This window comes from Dunckerocampus dactyliophorus, chromosome 1 (genome assembly GCF_027744805.1).
Source record: "Dunckerocampus dactyliophorus isolate RoL2022-P2 chromosome 1, RoL_Ddac_1.1, whole genome shotgun sequence".
Classification (NCBI taxonomy): Eukaryota; Metazoa; Chordata; class Actinopteri; order Syngnathiformes; family Syngnathidae; genus Dunckerocampus; species Dunckerocampus dactyliophorus.
Genome location: NC_072819.1, coordinates 16,052,294 through 16,071,031, shown reverse-complemented (window position 1 = coordinate 16,071,031; position 18,738 = coordinate 16,052,294). Strand labels below are relative to the sequence as shown.

General features: G+C 39.3%; 1 protein-coding gene across 6 annotated transcripts in view; it reads left to right on the top strand.

Annotated features, from left to right (window-relative positions):
* agrn (agrin) overlaps positions 1-18,738 on the top strand; it is a 379,909-nt gene that overhangs the window by 115,865 nt on the left and 245,306 nt on the right. For 4 of the 6 annotated variants that reach the window (XM_054781405.1, XM_054781230.1, XM_054781147.1 and 1 more), the window contains exon 3: positions 9,392-9,430. In XM_054781405.1, the coding sequence (XP_054637380.1) occupies positions 9,392-9,430 (39 nt within the window). Of the gene's footprint in view, positions 1-4,980; positions 6,334-9,391; positions 9,431-18,738 lie in introns of those variants that run through there. The other 2 variants (XM_054781580.1, XM_054781322.1) reach the window with 1 other exon arrangement.

Here is an 18,738-nt window from a genome sequence, read left to right as displayed (position 1 = left end):
TCGATTTCAGTCTGTGAAACCTGGATTATGCTCCTGTGTCGAGGCACTAGCATGTGTTTCACCGGCTTACTCCTCCCTGCACAGCCTCTCGTCACACACGCCTTCAACAAATCTAACCTACCAGACCGTAAAGGCTGTGATCAGTGGGCTTGTGAACATTATTTCCCGTGTGTATACGACTCGTTCAGAGGGTGTACAGCCCATCCGTGCCTTCTCCTCCAATTTCTAATCAATAAAATACAAATGTTTGTTGTAATGCGTCCATTTGTTCCAACTACACTCCCCTTCATCATTCACTCGCTACGAAGGAAGCTAGCAAGCTAAATAGTCGGCAAAAGTTGTGGCTGCTCACAGAGTTGACGTCACGTCAGGCGCTCAACCCCTCTGGCAAAAAGCTATAAAAGCAGGTGTCTGGGAGCTTCTTTTTTAATTGGCCCTCAGCACCTTGTAGCAATACAATTAATTAAAACGACAGCAAAAAGGGGAAAATAGAGCAAAAGGCATAATGTAATGAGAAAAGGCTAATAATAACACAATGGATGCTTGATTTTTTTTCAGAAATAATAATGTCATCTGCATTTCTCAACATTCGAAGGAATCTTTTACCATGCCACCAAAATAACCATGGCGCATCAACAAAGACCTACCTGTATTTATCAGAAAACACAATGATCACAGAGAAATATCACAACTAAATTTGTCTTTAAAAGTTACAAGTCAATGATGAATAGAAAATGTGAAGGCTTACCTCACCTTACCTACTTCAGCACATCTGTTGTGACAGGTCATCACTATAGTTTGCCACATTGTGCTGGCGTGATTTTGGGTCACTCTTCTTCCAGTCTCTTCCACAGCTTGGTAACTACAGTATAATTGGTCTCTTGGCCATACGTTTGGTGCCGAGGATTTTCCAGAGGTTTTCTATTAGTTTTAGATCAGGATTCTGAAATGTAGTTTATAAGAGGCCAACTCCTGCTGCAGAAAATAATCCCCAAACCATGACTCTTCGTCCGCCAGCTTGTACTGACTTCTTTACACACCTTGGGTTCAGCCTTTGCATTTGTCCTTTGTGGAGGACCAGCCTTCTTGGCAGACTCGAATGAGTTTGTGACGTTGTTAAGGTGCAAAATTCTAGAAATCACAGATTTCTAGACCAGCTTCTCTTGCTATGGCTGATAGGGTCATCCTTCTGGCCTTCATTTGGACAACTGGCTTCCGGAGGGTTTCAGTCACTTTAGAATGCTCACCATCTTCAAAAGTCAGTGGAATCTTGAACGTTATGCTGCCAGTTAAATACCGTTTGTCAGATAATTACGAGAATTAGAGCGAGAACTGAAGAGAAGATGCTACTGCATTTTGTTCTGGATAAAGCACACCAGATGAAATGAATACTAAATACAAAAAAAATGGTTTGATAAAAACAGATTATCCATGAAACTAAGTAAAACTAAAATATAATAATGCTATTTAGCAATAGCAGAAAGGACACTCATACGCAAATACAAATAGATTGCGTGGGCATTGACAGGGCGAGCGAAAATAGATTTCTAGGTGTTACAATAGACGACAGAATGAGTTGTAAATGCCACATTACGTATATACAACATAAAGTGGCAAGAACAATATTCAGTACAGAATTAAATTCATTCTGGACCAAAAATCACTCCATTCTCTCTATTGTTCTCTGGTATTACCATATCTAACTTATTGTGTGGAGATATGGGGAAATAACTATAAAAGTAGACTCCGCTCGCTAACCGTGCTACAAAAAAGATCAGTTGGGATAATCCATAATGCCGGTTATACTGTAGAGAACATACCAACCCTTTACACACAAAATCCCAATGATTAAAATTTGCTGATCTGGTAAACTTTTAAACAGCGAAAATCATGCATAAAGCAAACAATAACCTGCTACCCAAAAATGTTACACAATTCTTCTCAACAAGAGCGGAAAAATTATGACCTTAGGGAAAAATTAAACGTAAAACACTTATACGCACGAACAATGCTAAAAACCTTCAGTATATCAACATGTGGAATTAATTGTGGAACGGATTGAGTGAAGAACTATGCATTAAAATGAGCCATTTCAATAAACATCAAAAGCAGTTGATGTGTACAAAGTACAAAGAAGAAGAATCGTGAGCCAGATAAGAGCTATCCGTAAAACGCAATTGTTATTATTCTTCATTATTATGGCTGTTACATAATTCATAATTTCTTTATATTGATTATTACGACCTCAACTCCTATTTTACATTGTTATAATGCCTTATCATTCTTTTATGTTGTTTGGAGTTGGTAAAGGGTACATGCTGAATACAGGAAGTGGACAAATGTATTAGCAATTGATGTGAAATGGATGGGGGTTAGGATTAAATAAACTCTGCTTCTTCCTGCTTCTTTTTGGACATGTGGAATTGTGAACTGTAATATTTGATGTATTCCAATGTAACATGTACGCATGTAAAAATGAATCAAACCATAATCATAACCAGCATTAGGTGCTTGAGCACTGCCAATAACCAGAAGGTATCTGAAAGTATTCTCTAATTTTCATTAATGTTTTTTCAAATATGTCATTTAAATGTTGACATTGTGCACCAGAATATAGGGAACTCATGAAATATGCTTAAACTTGAATTTAAAACTTTTACTCCTGTCTGGATCATTTCAAATACAACCATATGGTGACCTTGAAATGTAAGAAAAAGGTAGAAAAAGGTCTAATCTTGTGATGTCCGGCATACGTATGAACAAATCTGTTTTTTGTGGGTGCGGCTTATACACCAGTGCGGCTTATACAACGGAATGTACGCCAATGTGACGTGCATATTAACCAAGCTACAGCGACATTGTTATTATTATTATTAACGTGGTTACGCCGATCGAACTATGTTATTGCCGCATTGACACTTAGCACCGAGTAGCTACTAGCTGGCTAGCGATGAGCTTCACCACAGATCCACCTGCAGCGCCTAAGCGCCTTGCTCACAACGCCTCAGACCACTACCAAAAGGTAAGGCTACATATTCCAGATGCCCCAGTGCTGTTGTGTTATTATTTTTGAGTTTGTTAAGTTAACGTTAGGTATAGGTATTCGTTTCTATACTGCTTTGCGAAATCAATGTGCCGAGAAAGGAATTTCCAGTATTGGACAAAATACACAAAATACTGCATATACTGTAATACTGTACGGTTTTTGGAGGCGTTTTAATTGCGGTCTTTGTAGGCGGCATTGGTGGATCCCATTACGTGCAGTTTCATGCAGTTACCAGCTCGAGCTGTCACTTTTTATCTGTTTTAGTATCTTTAGAACGCACAGAAAAGAAAGACGTGTTCATGTCACACAAGGATTGTGGATGATGGTTTTCCTTTAAGAACCCACTTCAAAATGCTAGTCAAAGATCCTCTACGTAACCATCAGACCAGATCTGGTCCACATGTGAAAAAATACCAGGATGAGCTCTTTTCAACTTATTAGTGTGAGTGTGTGTGTGTGTGTGTGTGTGTGTGTTTGTGATGAAGTGATGAAGATGGAGGCAGAGCAGGAGCTGGAGAAGACACAGAACAGAACATGAGAGAGTGAAGAAACATAAATAATTGATGCTCCATCCCGCCTTGCATCTGCCGCCTGCTGTCGTTGAGTTTATTCCGAGCCGACACATAGCATGACCTCATTATCGCATTAGGAGAGAAATGATGAATGGCTTCTTTTTTTTTTTTTAAGTGCTGTTCAAATTTTCATGCTGTGATATGGATGCAAATGCCTTCACTCTGCTTCAGTGTTCCTATTTCAATCTATGGCTATAAATAGAAGAGGATGATAAGAGAGAATGAACATTTGGTAATGCTTATAATTGTGATGAGAAGATCATTACTTTAATACTGATTGAACTGATTGATGATTGAGTCAGTTGAAGCCAAAGGACGTGCATTACCTCACTGGATGCTGACCACTCACGTTACGTTGATGTATGCACTTGATTGCAACACTGCACTCCACTTTTGTGGTGTTAATAAAAAAAAAAACGACATCAGGAGGTTGCCTACAGCCACAGCTGTTATTTTTAATGTTTTTTTTCACCCTGTCTAATTAGAAGCCGGTGTTATTTGCTTTTGTAGATCATGTGCCTGGCGTCTTTAGGCAACTCTGTGGTTAATTGAATAGATGTGTTCAATGGATCATTCATGGTCATTTATGCGTTTTCAGTTCTTTTTAAACGTGTGTGTGAACATTTGGACACCTTTGTCATCAGTAAGGATCCTTTCAAAAATACCCTTCATGTACCTTTACAGTGTTGTGTTAATATTCGAAAGTAGGGGTGTTTTGATGTTTTTGAGCAAAAGTAGTTGTGCGCATCTTTTAAATGTCAGTATGAAAACTCTCTACAAAAATGTTTTGAAACGCACTTTACCTGTCTTTACTAGGTTGGTGCAAAATCACTAAGGCAGGGCTATGCTGACAAAATGTAAGCTCAAACACTCCCTGAAGCATTGAATGTGATGTCTTTTTGTGATGGAACATGTTAAACACAGGAAGTGAACACATCAAGAGTAATTGCTGAGGAAGACTTAAGGCAGCTCTATTTCTTCCTACTCCTTTGTTGTATTGTGATGTTCAGTTATTGTGTAAATTGTTAAGAATGCTGGAAACAACCGTTACTATTACCATTTTTGTGCTATTTTGCCGTAAAAAGAGTACGTCCTAAAGGTCCGTGCCGCGCAGATCCCTTTTGATTCGACTCATTCCGAACAAACTGAGGAGTCGATTGACATGTCCAGAAGACCTCGACCCCTTCTTTTGTCCGTACACTCCACCGTTGCACTCCCCTCACTGTCAGGACTCCAGCGCTATTCAATTCCCAAGCCTTTTTTTAAATTCTTCCTTGCCGACCCCTCCTCCCTTCTGTCTTTTGTTAAGACGGCCCCCCACCCCTCTCTTGCTTTCGCTCTCTCTCTCTCGCTCGCTTGCTCATTATCATTGGTTCTGCCGGCTGAAGGCTGGAGCGCTCAGGAGGAGCGTGTTTGAAGAAGCAGCAACACGCCGTTGTTGTTGTTCCACAAGAAGAAAATTGATACAGTGGAGTGGCATTTTTGGTAACACTCCTTTTACTTCCCACTCCCACATCTGTGGTCTGACTGGGGGCGTCCACAACCGGGACCACTACCTGCTGCCGTGGGATTAAGCGCTGGATGCCGTCGCCTGTGAGGACCTACCTTGGAGGAAGGGCTACCAGACAATCAGAGACGCTGGATTCTCAGGGAGAGGAAGTTATTTCCTGGTAATCAGGGTGCAATGAGAATTTTTTTTTTTTCGTAAATGAGAGCCCCATAAATCTTTTCCTTAGACGCCTCAGTCGCGGACCTACTCTGACAGGTTAAATCAACTTTTCCCATCACTTCTTCAGACGAAAGGAGAACCCAAAGCGAAGAACGTATTTTCTGGTTCCTGGTTTTGGCCGGATCTGTGGATGTGCCACGCTTCTCGTGTGTCTCTCCACCGTGACCAGCCTATCCACAGGATACAAAAAGAAGCAGCTGTGTGGAGTTTGGGCTGGAAAAAAAGAAAAAAAGATGTGCGCCTCTTAGGAAATACTTGTTGTCGGGGGCACCGGACCTTGGCGTTTGGACAGGGAGGCGGAGGGAATCCCCGGACCAACCGTCCAATTACCAATAAGGGTCACCGCAAGGACAGAAGAGAATTCCATGATGATATCTGATTAAAACACTTTTTTTTTTTTACACAAGGTGCCACTCACTTGCATATTTATCACCACCACCTACTACGCATTTATATTCACTGTAAGTATTAACACCGTGTACATAAACCACACTAAAAAGACCAATACAATTTTCCCAGAGAGATGGAGGTAGTATGGACAGGCGGTGGGCTGTAAGAGTCCAACATGTCCCCGACTGTCGGGCCCACGTGTTTAAAAATGCGTTGCCTGGATACGCATGAAAGTTTGCCTGCTGGAAATCACCGCACCTGAAAGCCGGATTACACTTCTATTTTCCGAATTTTTTTTCATTCTTTGCCGCTCAACCACCAAACCGCCATCATTTTCTCCAGCGGGTCTTTGGGCGCCTCGCGACGCCCGCCACGCCCCGTCGTCCCCTCAGCCACCACCCTGGAGGGGCGGGGATCAATGGATTGGACCATGGGCGGGTGCCACTATCCGTCGCCAACGCCGCCTGAGCGGGACCGTCGGTACCAACATAAAGTATCTCTGGTGGTGCGCTACTTCATGATCCCCTGCAACATCTGCCTGATCCTGTTGGCCACCTCGACGCTGGGCTTTGCCGTTCTTCTCTTCCTGAACAACTGTAGGTTCAAAATCCGTGTGTGCAATTTAATAAACATTCTACTCTCTTTCAACAATTTTAGATAGAGGTCTCACAATAGTGTATTGAAAGTGTGTTGGCCAAAATCTAGTCTTGATGCTAGAATTTAGACCTACTGGGAACACGCCGATTTGTGTGTCTATAGCTTTAATGCTATTGAAAAGTGTTTGTTCGCGGCTGTCTCTGAGAGAGTGTGTGTATCCAAGAAGCACTATTTCCACTTTTTACATACACACACGGTAACTCTGCACTTGTCCAAAGTTATAGATGCCATATATTACATACAGCGAGTGGGACAGGAGGACATAAACGTTAGCAACAGTAGCACAGCCATGTGAGATACAGTGCTAACAGTCTCAGTCTCACAACATCATGCTAGGTTAACCTGTTTGCTGGAGTAAAACAAAATGATCAAACTTACAGCTTGCTCTTTGTAGCTGACTAACGGTTAGTTGGGCAGAGCTTTATTTTAAGATATGTCGTGAAGCCTGTTTCAGTACAAACCTGTCCTCCGTCCAGTGGTGGGTGTATACTAGGGGGCATCCTGATGTAGCTGGGGGCAAGTCAGAGTCTATGTTGTTGTAGTTTACGCCTTTGTCAGTCTTACGCTTGTCGTGTTGTGTTTTGGGAGGGGTGACTGTGGAGGGGTATCATTTCTAACATTATCGTATTACCACAGCCAGACCCAATCTGTCAGCAATGCTACAAAGTCTCCCCAAAGCTTGCTTCTCAAATGACCTAATCGAGAGGGAAAAAAAAGGAGTAATGGATGAAGTCAGCATGTGGTCACAGAATGACAGGAGCTGGACTCCTGCAACCGCAATGTTTGTGATGTGTGTTGTACGTCACTATCACACATGCACACACTCTGACATCATTCCGTATGACTCCACATTGAAAGTGACACCCGCATACGTACGGACATGGCTAAATGTCACCCTCAGACACGTATTGATTTGCTAAAGATATTGGCTGAATGATGGCCGTGCGGTGACATTCAAGTTAGATGGGGAAAGGATGATATATTTATGAAAAGACCTTATGTCCGTTTTCACGGAAGATGGGATGAATTGCTTTCCCTTCATCCCACCGCTCTCACTCTCTCGCTACTCTTTGTGTGTCTGTTTTCCCCCCAACACCAATGCAGTGCGCATGTTAGGGTGCTAGAATTGGCTTGTTTTTGTTTTCAGTGCATTCAGAACAAGATTTCCCAAACTTTTTACCTGTCATTTGGGGAATTTTGGGCCATTTGTGAGGTCAGAGGTCACTGATTTTGTACCAAATATTTCCCAAAGGTGTTGAATGTGTTTGTTCCTCCACACAGAACTCACCCAAGCATGTTTTTAAGGTCGCTGCTCTGTATACTGGGAGCAGAATTGTTGAAAAGAAATTCAATAGCATGAGAAAGTATATCTCAACTTTTGTTACATTACATTATTATTATTATTATTACTGTAATTTCCAGTGTATAAGACGCACCGGTGTTTAAGCTGCACCCATTTAATTTAGCAAGAAAAACTGAGTTGTACATATATAAACTGCACTGAACTATAACCTGCACGTCATAAAATGGCATATTGCGACACGCACGAGTCCGTGAGGACCTGGCAGCTCTTTATTTGACAGGAGCCAATTATGAGCGATGAGCTTGTCAACCTATTGAAAATTGCAGGAGGTCATTACTCAATATAACTTTCTGACTCACGCTGTCGTCTTACAAAGAACGCTAAACTCATCACACAGTAACTTAACACTCAAAAGGTAGCTAGGAAGTATACCAGTACCAATACGAGTTAAAAACAAAGAACTATTTTGCTATTTTAACGTTTTTCCCTAATGCATTTCATCTGAGCAAAGTCTTTAATTGGAGGGCAAGTGACATAGAAAATGGATGGATGAATGGCGCTGCAATGCTGCCTCTGTCCACCAGACAGCGCCCCGGCAGGCACCAATGAATGCTTTGCTTGGACACAATGCATTTGGAGAAAACGTTAAAATATTGTTTTTTTTCATTTGAAACTTGTATTGGTACTTGTTTTGTAGATTTCCTAGCTAACTTTTGAGTGTTAAGCTGCTGTGTGATGACTTTAGCGTTCTTTGTAAGATGACAGCATGAGTCAGACTGTTATGTTGAGTAATGATGATGATTGCCTCCTACCAAAGAAAGAGTTGCCCTTTCCTCACTGACTCGCAAGTGGCACAGTATTTAAATGATTAGTAGTAGTTCTGAAGTAAAGGAGATTTCACGAGATTAGAATTTAGCCATAAATTAGCCGCAAGGCTGTATCAGCCACAGAGTTCAAAGTTTATGAAAAAAGTAACGGCTTATACACCGGAAATTACGGTAATTTTTATATATATTTTACATATAAATTAATAATGATACTTACTTGATAGACAGTTACTATTATTACTGTTATTATTGTAAAATAATAATAATAATAATAATAATAATAATAGTAATAATGCAGAGCATTTATGAACTATGTCACTTTTCTAGGTACGCTAAGATGCTGAACAATAGGGGAAAATGATTTACAGTGCAGGTGGGATAAAAAGTAGCTCTCCCTGACCACATGGTCATTCATTAACAAGTATATTGCACAACACAGCAGCAACAGAACCAATGTTGTAATGGCAGTAAGGAGCAAACTGCTCATCCAGCAGTAATAGTGAGTGATGAGTTCATTGTAAACAACAGTACGGGAAGTGTAACACACAACACTGATTAGCAACATTTTAAAGTGAATGCAGAGGTATATAAAGCTACTGGATGCCGACCACGCATGATACTTCAAATGCAGCTACTGCCATCTTGTGGAGTTAAGTAAAAAACATCCACAGATGTTAATGCATTTTTTTTTGTACCCAGCACTAATTAGACCAACTGGCGGTTTTTGCTTTTGTAGACCACACACCCGGTGACTATAGGAAACCTGACGGTTCATTGATATAGAGCTTTTAATTGGAGAAATTACTCACACTTTACATTTGGGAAGTTTCTAAAACTAAAATGCATTTTGTTTCTTATCTCTTTCAGACAAACCTCCTCACTTTACACCAGCTCAGCCTCCTGATGGTAAGTCATCTGTATTTTCTTAATCATTGCCTTGGTTGGCCACTGCTGATTTGGGAATAAGACCCTCTCATACCTCAGACAACCTGGGAGGGACACCACCCTAAAAGCATCCCACACCCTGTGCTTCGATCAGTACTGTGGGAGTTGTTTTATGCATTTTTGCAACCTTTAACAGAAACCGAGACATCTAGTTCCGCCTCATACATGAATATGCATATGCTATAGCGCAGTGCAATACTAGCTGGATAGATTTTTGGTTGTGTATTTCTTCAATGCCCAGGGCTGGGTTTTTACTGGCTCTATAGGCAATGGATCATCGCGCTTGTTGGAAGGCACCAAAGCCGGAGGCGTAAAGGGCAAAAAAAATAGGAAAGAAATGTTTGTAATGCTGTGGTAGAATGGACTTTGTTTCTGGACTCATTCCGTCCTGACCCATGTCGACCAGTTTCTTGACTGTATGTATTTGATTGTGGAAGGTAACTCTTCTACCACTGAACCGCTGCACACAATAGGGTGAACATTTGTCAAAACACGCACACCTACTGTGTTGCCTGTGCTATTATTTTCTGACAAATACACCACGTGTCATGGTAGCTACTGTAGATCACTTACACAATTGTCAGCAATCCCACTTCTGACCCCAATTGTGACAGCAGTCTGAGCACTAGTGCTCTTAAATAGGATTTAACTTTGTGTATTTCTATTATGGCAGTTAGTGTTTATCATTTATAACTGGTGGGAGGAGCGATCACATTACCGCTGCCTTGCACACATTTATGCGTTCATATGCAAGCGACCTTAAGGTGGGCTTTGTGTTTGTGGATTATTTTGAGGCATTCTGTTTGTCTATTATAAAACGTTGCATGTAGAATTAATAACTTGTGAGAGGAGTGATTGCATTCAGTATATGTGCTTGGACATACACTAAGTCCCCTACTAACGAACATCCAACGTGCGAACATTCTGAGACACGAACACAAGCCGACTGGTCTATATTTTCATGTGTTTTGCCTTATATGTCCATATTTATACTGCTACATGCTTGACTGGCAAACCCATATTTATACTGCTACATGCTTGACCAGCAGAGGGCACTGTGACACTGCTAATAGGACCAACAGATACAGGAAGACAAGGAAGAGGAGAGAGGAAGGCTAAGAGTTTTATGATACAACCCGGACAGAGCGTGTGATTAAAGTTTATGAAGAGTTAATAGGCCTGCTTAATTCTACACCTCCCACAGAACACTACCTCTTTTAGGAAAGTCTAACGACGACGACGATTTGTCCTTTTTTCAATAACTCCTCCTCCTCCACCACAATGACGTATGCTCGACCACTCCTCTTCAAAGGTAAATAACATTTATCATTACGTATTATTATATCATTTTTATTATTGTTTTTTTCATTAATTAATTATCCTCGTTTAATATTACTACTGCATCCAAACTCATATTTACATACATACGCATATACTGTATATGTGTACACGTACATGTAGTACCTATATCATTGGTAATATTACCTTTTCCCCTACTTAAGAACAATTTGACATAAGAACAGTCGTCTGTGTTCGTTAGTTGGGGACTTAGTGTATACCCTTATATTTTTGTGTCTATTATGCAACGTGGTATCTTTCATAACCAGTGGGAGGAGCAATTGCATTAATCATATGGCGTTTGAAAGAAGTTAAAGAAAGTGCTGTTACAGAATGTGACCGCAAAAGTCTGTCTTGTCTTTCTAAACTTTTCCCCAAAACAAAAGCAATAAATTCCTGCTTAATGGAGCCCCATGCATTTGCCCCGTCTGGGGCCGCAGTTTGTTTCTGCACAAGTCAAGCGTTTAAAAGCCGCTGCTAGCTCTTAATTACCTTTCCAATAGTTCTGCAGGCTCTCCATCAGCAGCACATGTTTTTTTAATATCCCAAGGAAAACAAAAAGACCAAGTCTCCAATCAGTGGATTAAAGCTTGTCCGGTTGGACGCTGTTTTCTGTGGGTCATTTAACGGCGGGGAGATTAGTGAGACAATTACAGTCGGCCTCAGTAGGCAAGAGTCGTACCCTTTTTTTTTTTTTTTGGACATTTAGTAGCGACATTGGGGGGTGATTTAGAAGATGCTCCCTAGCGGCAGCCGAGGGCTAATATAACAACGCCATTAGTCAAATCTGCTCCGAAGAGCTGTGGCAGGGCGTCCACTGAATGTGTCCTCCAACGCCAAGGACACTTCACTCCCTGGCCCTTAATTACAGCAAATCAAGGATACAGAGGAGTGTGCATTTTTAAACAGCCTCATACATCGAGAGATTCCTGTTTTTTTTGCAAATTAGTGCCATAGAATCCAGTGGGTCTTAGGGGACAAATGATCCCAGCTCCTGGGTATTTATGGCATGAACCCCCTCTACTCCCTCTCCCCAGTGAATGACCTGTAATCATCAGTACAAACAGTCACAAAACAGCCTTTAATTACCTCAACTCGGCCACCTACTTTTACTGCCTGTTGTCTCCTAATGATAAGACACTTGCTAGACTGCTAATATTGTCTTTGAGAGGGTTTAGAAGTGGACTTTTGGAAGTTATTTCTGGAGGAAAACAAATACTTACTTGAATGAGCTATAAGTGGTTCTGTGAAGATGACCTCTGCCAAAGGCATAGGGGTTGTTTGTCTGCAACTTCCTGGCTGCCGTTTTCGATGTATCATCTTATTATTTTTTTTATGACGGATGGGTGTTCTTCCAAGGATGTTCCGATTAATTTAATAACTGGCACGAGGAGCGATGCAATTCTGACACATACGTTGCGGTGGTGTTGCAGTGGGCTTTGACTTTGAATTATTTTGAGTCTTTCTGTTTTTTTTCAATAATGCAAGGTGGTGGCATAATAACTGGCAGGTACAGCGATTACATTATACTAACCACAAAAAAAGCATCAGCAGGCTTGCTTACTTTGAAAAGACGATCTCCAAATTAAAGTAAGTTTTTGTCAGACGTGGAATTATACAATAACTTAAAAAAAAAAAGGCGAGGAGGTCAGGGCCCCCTATCATATTCCACCCTTCACGTAGCCACTCGCAATTTATTCTGCTTGAGCCTTCCCATGTTCTTGACAATATGCCTTGACTCACCGAGAAGCAGAATTAATTATGATTCCTCCGCCTATCTTAATTAAATCTTTTCACATCATAGATTCCTCACAACAGAGACAAAATATCTGCATCATCTCCGAGGGGTTACAGTCAGAGAGAAGGTCAGCAAATGTTGAAGTTTGCCAGAAACACAAATTCAGAGAAGTGTTGTCATAGCCGACCCAACGGAGGCCTTGTGTTCATCAAAACACAGTTTAACGCCCTTCAAAAGTACACACAACCCTTGAGTCAGGGTGCTCTGGTTCATGTCAGCAACCCAACATATCATATGCTTGATTTCTTGTGTTCATGGTAAGTGAATCAGTCCGACTTGTCACCACATTTATGTTGCGTGCGTGTGATCCCAATGACTGGTTGTCCGGTCAGACATTTTTTCAAAAAGAAAAAAAAAAAACACAACTCTTAGCCAGAAATACTGTCTGGTTAACAGTATTGACACTTATTGACACTGAAACGGATGAGGAGGTCATTTCAGGACCCTGGACTTTGTAGGGATCAGCAGATATTTGGTCTGAGTGGATTAGTTGTGTTTACATGGATTACAAATATTAAGACAGCACTGTGTAAATTACACAGTCCAATGACCTCAACCTGGACATTAAAATGGACATCATGAAGACCTGTTAAGTGGGCGGGACTATGTACTGCATTTGGAATATTATGTAGGCAATTCATGAAAAAAAAGAAAGACAAATATCCCAAATTGCATTCCAAAATATGTATAAAATTGAAAGAGACATATAAATAATGAATACAAATGAAAATAATGAATACAAATAGAGATTAATTAAATAAATGGAAAAAATAAATGTTATATACAAATAAATACAAAAAATAGGCATAAAGCTTCACACGTTGCAGAGAAAAAATACTTATCAATTAAACTGAAATATAAATAATAAATAAAATGAAATAATAAGAGTGAAGAATATAAAAGTTGGTGACAATTCTATTGAAAAAAATGAAAATAAGTAAAAAGTATAAGTAAAAAAATAAATATAAAATAAAACTAGGGCTGTCAAATTTTAGTCAGATTAATCACAGTTTTCAAATTAATTAATCATGATTAATCACCATGTCACACTATGTTACCTTATATTACCTTATCATATTATCATATTACCTTATCATTTTCCTATGCATTTAAAGTAGCAAAGAGTACATTTGGAATGCAGGAGGTGAATCAATGTATTGCGACTGATGTGAAACGGATGGGGGTAGGATTAAATAGGCTTTGCTTCTTCCTACTCCTTTTTGGACATGTACAACAGTAAATTGTACTATGTGATGTATTCCAATGTAACTTGTGTGCATGTTCCAAATAAATTAAACCATTATCATTATCATGTCTGAAATATGGCAATTTTACTGTTTTTTTTTATTGAAAGAAAGATAAATGATGTATGTATTAACAGTGCCAAATGAACTTCAAATTTAAATCAAGTTAAGAGATGGCACACATGTCTGAAAATCTATTTACCTAACACTGGTTTCTTTAATAGCAGATATTTGAATCAGACTTTAACTGTGTTGTTATGAACAATGAGGAGTGTGTTCAAAGACGCCTCATTATTTAAGTTGAATTCACGTTTTGAGTGAATTTTGAGTGGATTTCCTAGCGCTTTTAAATGCAGTAAATTGTACTTCCGCATTAAGAGTTACAAAGTGAGTGCTAAGAATATCCAATTATTGATTTTCATTGCATTTCTGTTTATTTAGACAACCCATAAACGCATAACAAAGATGTTGTGATGTTCGGATTTTCCATGAACGCATCTCGCGGTCTGTCTCGTGACAATGAGGAAGTGTTGTTGCAATGAATGGAAGAAAGACGTGTTTGTTTGGAGTAGGAGATACATGTATGGTGTTGGCATTGCACTGCTGTTGATGTGTTCAGGTAAGAATAAATATAAATATATAAATATAAATATAAATATAAAAGAGCATCGGACACTGTGTGACTCTGCGGGGAGCTACACTGTGCCGCCGTCTGTTGTCATAATAGAGAGCTGTGGCTTGCCATGATGTGTGGGCGTTAATTACGCAAATAAAATTAAAGTAAATAATTAAATATATTAGTTACCGCTGTTAACATGCTATTTTTGACAGCCCTAATACAAATATAAGGTCATCACAAAAAATAAGCAATTTTCTCGCTTAGTAAAAGCTATTATAAGCTATTATATTTGACATATTCCTTTATTTAGCCTTATCATGCATTTAAACTGCTCCAGATGCTCAAAGTGCTCTAGAATGTCCAATATGCCCAGTATCTGTCAAATATAACAGTTTGTGGGTGGGATAATCATCATCTCTAGCTGCTTATCAAAGCCTTCATCAGTCAACACGGTGATACAAAGTCCAACTGTGTCATGTATTGCATGCAATTAGCATGTGCTAATGCAATGCCGCTTGAATGAGCTGTTACTGTAATGCTGATGGCGACGGCAGCCATTAATACTCCTTGTTTATACTCCATTCATTTTTTTAAAGCAGGAGTCTTTTGATGGGCGTGAGGCTTTATATACATTGTTGGGTGGGCCTTGACAGATGTCATCGTAAGTATGTTAATTACAGCACGATATGTAAATGAGATTGAACGAGGTGTCTCGCCATGTCAACGCGTTGCTGAACAATATTGTACTCCGATTTCCTGCTATTAGAAGAGTCTTTCATCACGGTCTGTGCTTTCCATAACGAGACTGGCTCAAGTTATTTAAGCGTAGAGTGCACTGATAACACACACACACACACACACACACACACATACACGCATATTATTCCATACCAAATGCAAATGTTTCCCATTGGAAATAATGTAAATAAGCAACGCTTTAAGTCACATTTACGCTTAAAAGTGTAAAAAGGGGGACGGGAACCCATATAGGACAAATAAAGCCTCTCATTGAGGCTGTTCCTCTGCACTAAAGTGAAAGAAAAAGCTAATTTTCAAAATAGTTTTAAATATTGTATTTTTACTGTAAATACATACCTAAATAAATAAATCCATCCATCCATCTTCTCTGCCGCTTATCCTCACTAGGGTCACGGGTATGCTGGAGCCTATCCCAGCTGACTTTGGGCGAGAGGTGGGGTACACCCTGGACTGGTCGCCAGCCAATGGCAGGGCACATATAGACAAACAACCATTCACACTCACATTCATACCTATGGACAATTTAGAGTCGCCAATTAACCTCACCTGCATGTTTTTAGAATGTGGGAGGAAACCGGAGTACCCGGAGAAAACCCACACCATGCGGCCCTAAATAAATAAATAAATACAAAAAATAAAAATGAAATCTTTTTAAAAAAAGATTAATCATCAACTTGTGAGTTGTCATGCATGACATGTTTTTTGTGTGAATTTAGCGGCACATTTTCCCAGAAAATGTCGATCAAACGTCTTAATTTGTGAACTTTAGGGACCTTAAAGGTTCCACTGTGTATATTTTTCCTCTCTGTGTGTTAAAATACATTAGGATGCAGCAAACAGACTATCGCTTTACCCTACGTTATTGTTATATATTACTTTAGCGGCGGTTGACGTGGCAACCATTATGTCATTTGCTCCGCTGCACACAATTACAACACAGCAACATGTGGCTCAGCACCATGCAGTGTGTACACACACTTGCACACAGTGCTGCCCTCAATAAAATTTACAACAGCAAAAAGCCACAGTAAGTCGTCAAGAGAAAGCATCTGAATCACAGTTTTGGCAATGTTCCCTCGAGATGTTGTTTTCCTTCTCTTCCACTTGAGTATACAGAAAGACATCACTAAACAAATCATATATTTGCTATTTGCGCATTGTTTGCCACCATGTGACGCGCAGCCAGCTAGGAGGCATAGTGGATGATGATAAAGATGCATTCTGTTGTTTACTGGCTTGTCAGCCACCTAAAATGGCATTAATGCACATCCCCGGGGCTTGTTTACATGCATGTACATTTTGGCACTTTAATATGTGTGCTTAGAAGCCTCTGTGATGAAAAAGATGCTGCCATAAAACTAAAAGGGATTTACTTTTCCAGACGCTGATGATGAGTACACAGGAAAGACCTGCTTTGGGAAGGACTGGGAATTGACTTAATGTTATTTAAAAAAATAATGCTATGGGAATTATACTCAGGTCTAGAATTGAACACGTCTGGACTGTTCAGGTTGTTTTGGAAGACTAGTCCATCTAGTCTAGTCTATCTAGTCTTTTAAGACAACCTGAACAGTCGAGCTGTGATCGATTCAATGTCCTGATAATACGACCTAGATGAATGAGAATATTCCAAAAAAAAAATATCCCAAAAAAAAAAAACATTCAAATTTTTTTGGATAAAAGTTTTCACTTGACAAGACAATTTATTCATAATTTTTTGACAACAAAGTCGTAATATTACCAGAAAAGGTCAGACTTTCACTAGAAAAAAGTCTGAATTTTAGTAGAAGTCATTGCAGTAGATCATATTTTTTATGTTAAAAAAGGAAATTCATAATTTTGCTCAATTAAAAAAATATATATTTTAAATATTCTGAAAATTAAATATTTTTTGCACCCTTAAAAACGAAATAATTTTTTACTGGATAAAAGTTGTACTGTACTGTAGTAGTATTTTTTTTTCTTTGCAAATAAAGCCACAATAGTAGGACCATTTTATAATGACATCATAGTTTAACAAGAAAGTCTAAAGTTTACTACGTAAAATATATTATAGTTTAATAATGAAGCTGTAATATTGCAAAAATGAAGTTGTCATATTGTGAGAAAAAAGAATAAAGGTGTAAAATTCTCAGGAAAAAATGAGCAATTATACTAGATAGAAGTCATAGTTTCATAAGAAAAAATAAGTCATTTTATGAGAATAAAGTTGTAAAATATTACAAAGATTAAGTTGTAATATTATGTGGGGAAAAAAAGGCATTAATTTTTCCATTTTCAAGAATATGTCCTTATTTTATTGTTTGTACTTTGGTAATATAGTATATTTAGATCATATTTAACACTTTATTCTTTCACCGTACTGTAGGTTTGATTTACTGTGGGTGGTTCCACTTGCTATGGTGCTGCTGCTTATGTAAATTCTTGTTTTTACTTAGGGTGTCAAATGATTAACATTTTTAATCATATTAGTCACAGTTTACAAATTAATTTGTCATAATTAATCACAATTTTCAACTATGTCTGACATATACCAATTTTCACTATATTTTCTTAAAATAAGGCTTAATGACAGGACATGTTTACATGGATTAATATACCGTTTGGTATTTAGAACAGTATTATATTTTTCAAACACAGTACAGCAAAATAGTAAAATTAGGAGATACAACACTTTTGTCCTAAATAATGAAATTGGGCCATCTCTTTTGTGAGGAAAATAGAACCTTGCTTGAATGAACTTCTTGTTACCGCTTACCTCTTACAGACTCTGTCCACAGTCATAACAGAGAGGGGTAGCTTTCCATGATGCACATAAATTACTGTAATTTCCGGACTATACATTTGTACATACTGTATACAGGCCACATCTGTCAATAAGCTCCAGGTGTCCATGTTGTAAAATGGTATATTTAGTAAACAGAAAGATGTTACACAGAAAGATTTTTTAAAACTGTTAATTAAATAAATGTCTTTTTCCAAGCAGCTCCAAGCAGTGCTTGCAATACGACCAGTTCAACAGCAACCTACCAGAAAAGTCATTCGCCGCTGTCCTCTTCCTCTTGCGAACTAAAACCACTAAAGTCGTTCTCTTCAAGTGTTGGAACCGAACAGCGCTACAATTCCCTCAGTACACACGCCGCCGGTCACTCTCCTTCTTTCATTGTCGCTACCAGCGTCACCTCTGCCCAGAGGCAAATCAGCCCCCGAGTTTATGCTGTCCTCCCCAGCACGCAGCAGTCCAGTCCCCTCAGACCCGCTGGCAACAGTGGACCTCCCGACGCTGCCCCACGCTGCCAAGATCCACCGACAGACCCAAGCTAAAGCCGCCATCACATGCACCTCTTCGCACGTGCTCCATGATGATTAGTGATGTGCGGATCAATACTGAAATATTGATACCGTCGATACCAGATCTTTAGGTTTTAAAATCGATTCTCAAATCAAAATATTGATACTTTGATACTTGAGTAATTTGAGGTAATGTATATTATTAACAGGAAAGAGTGGA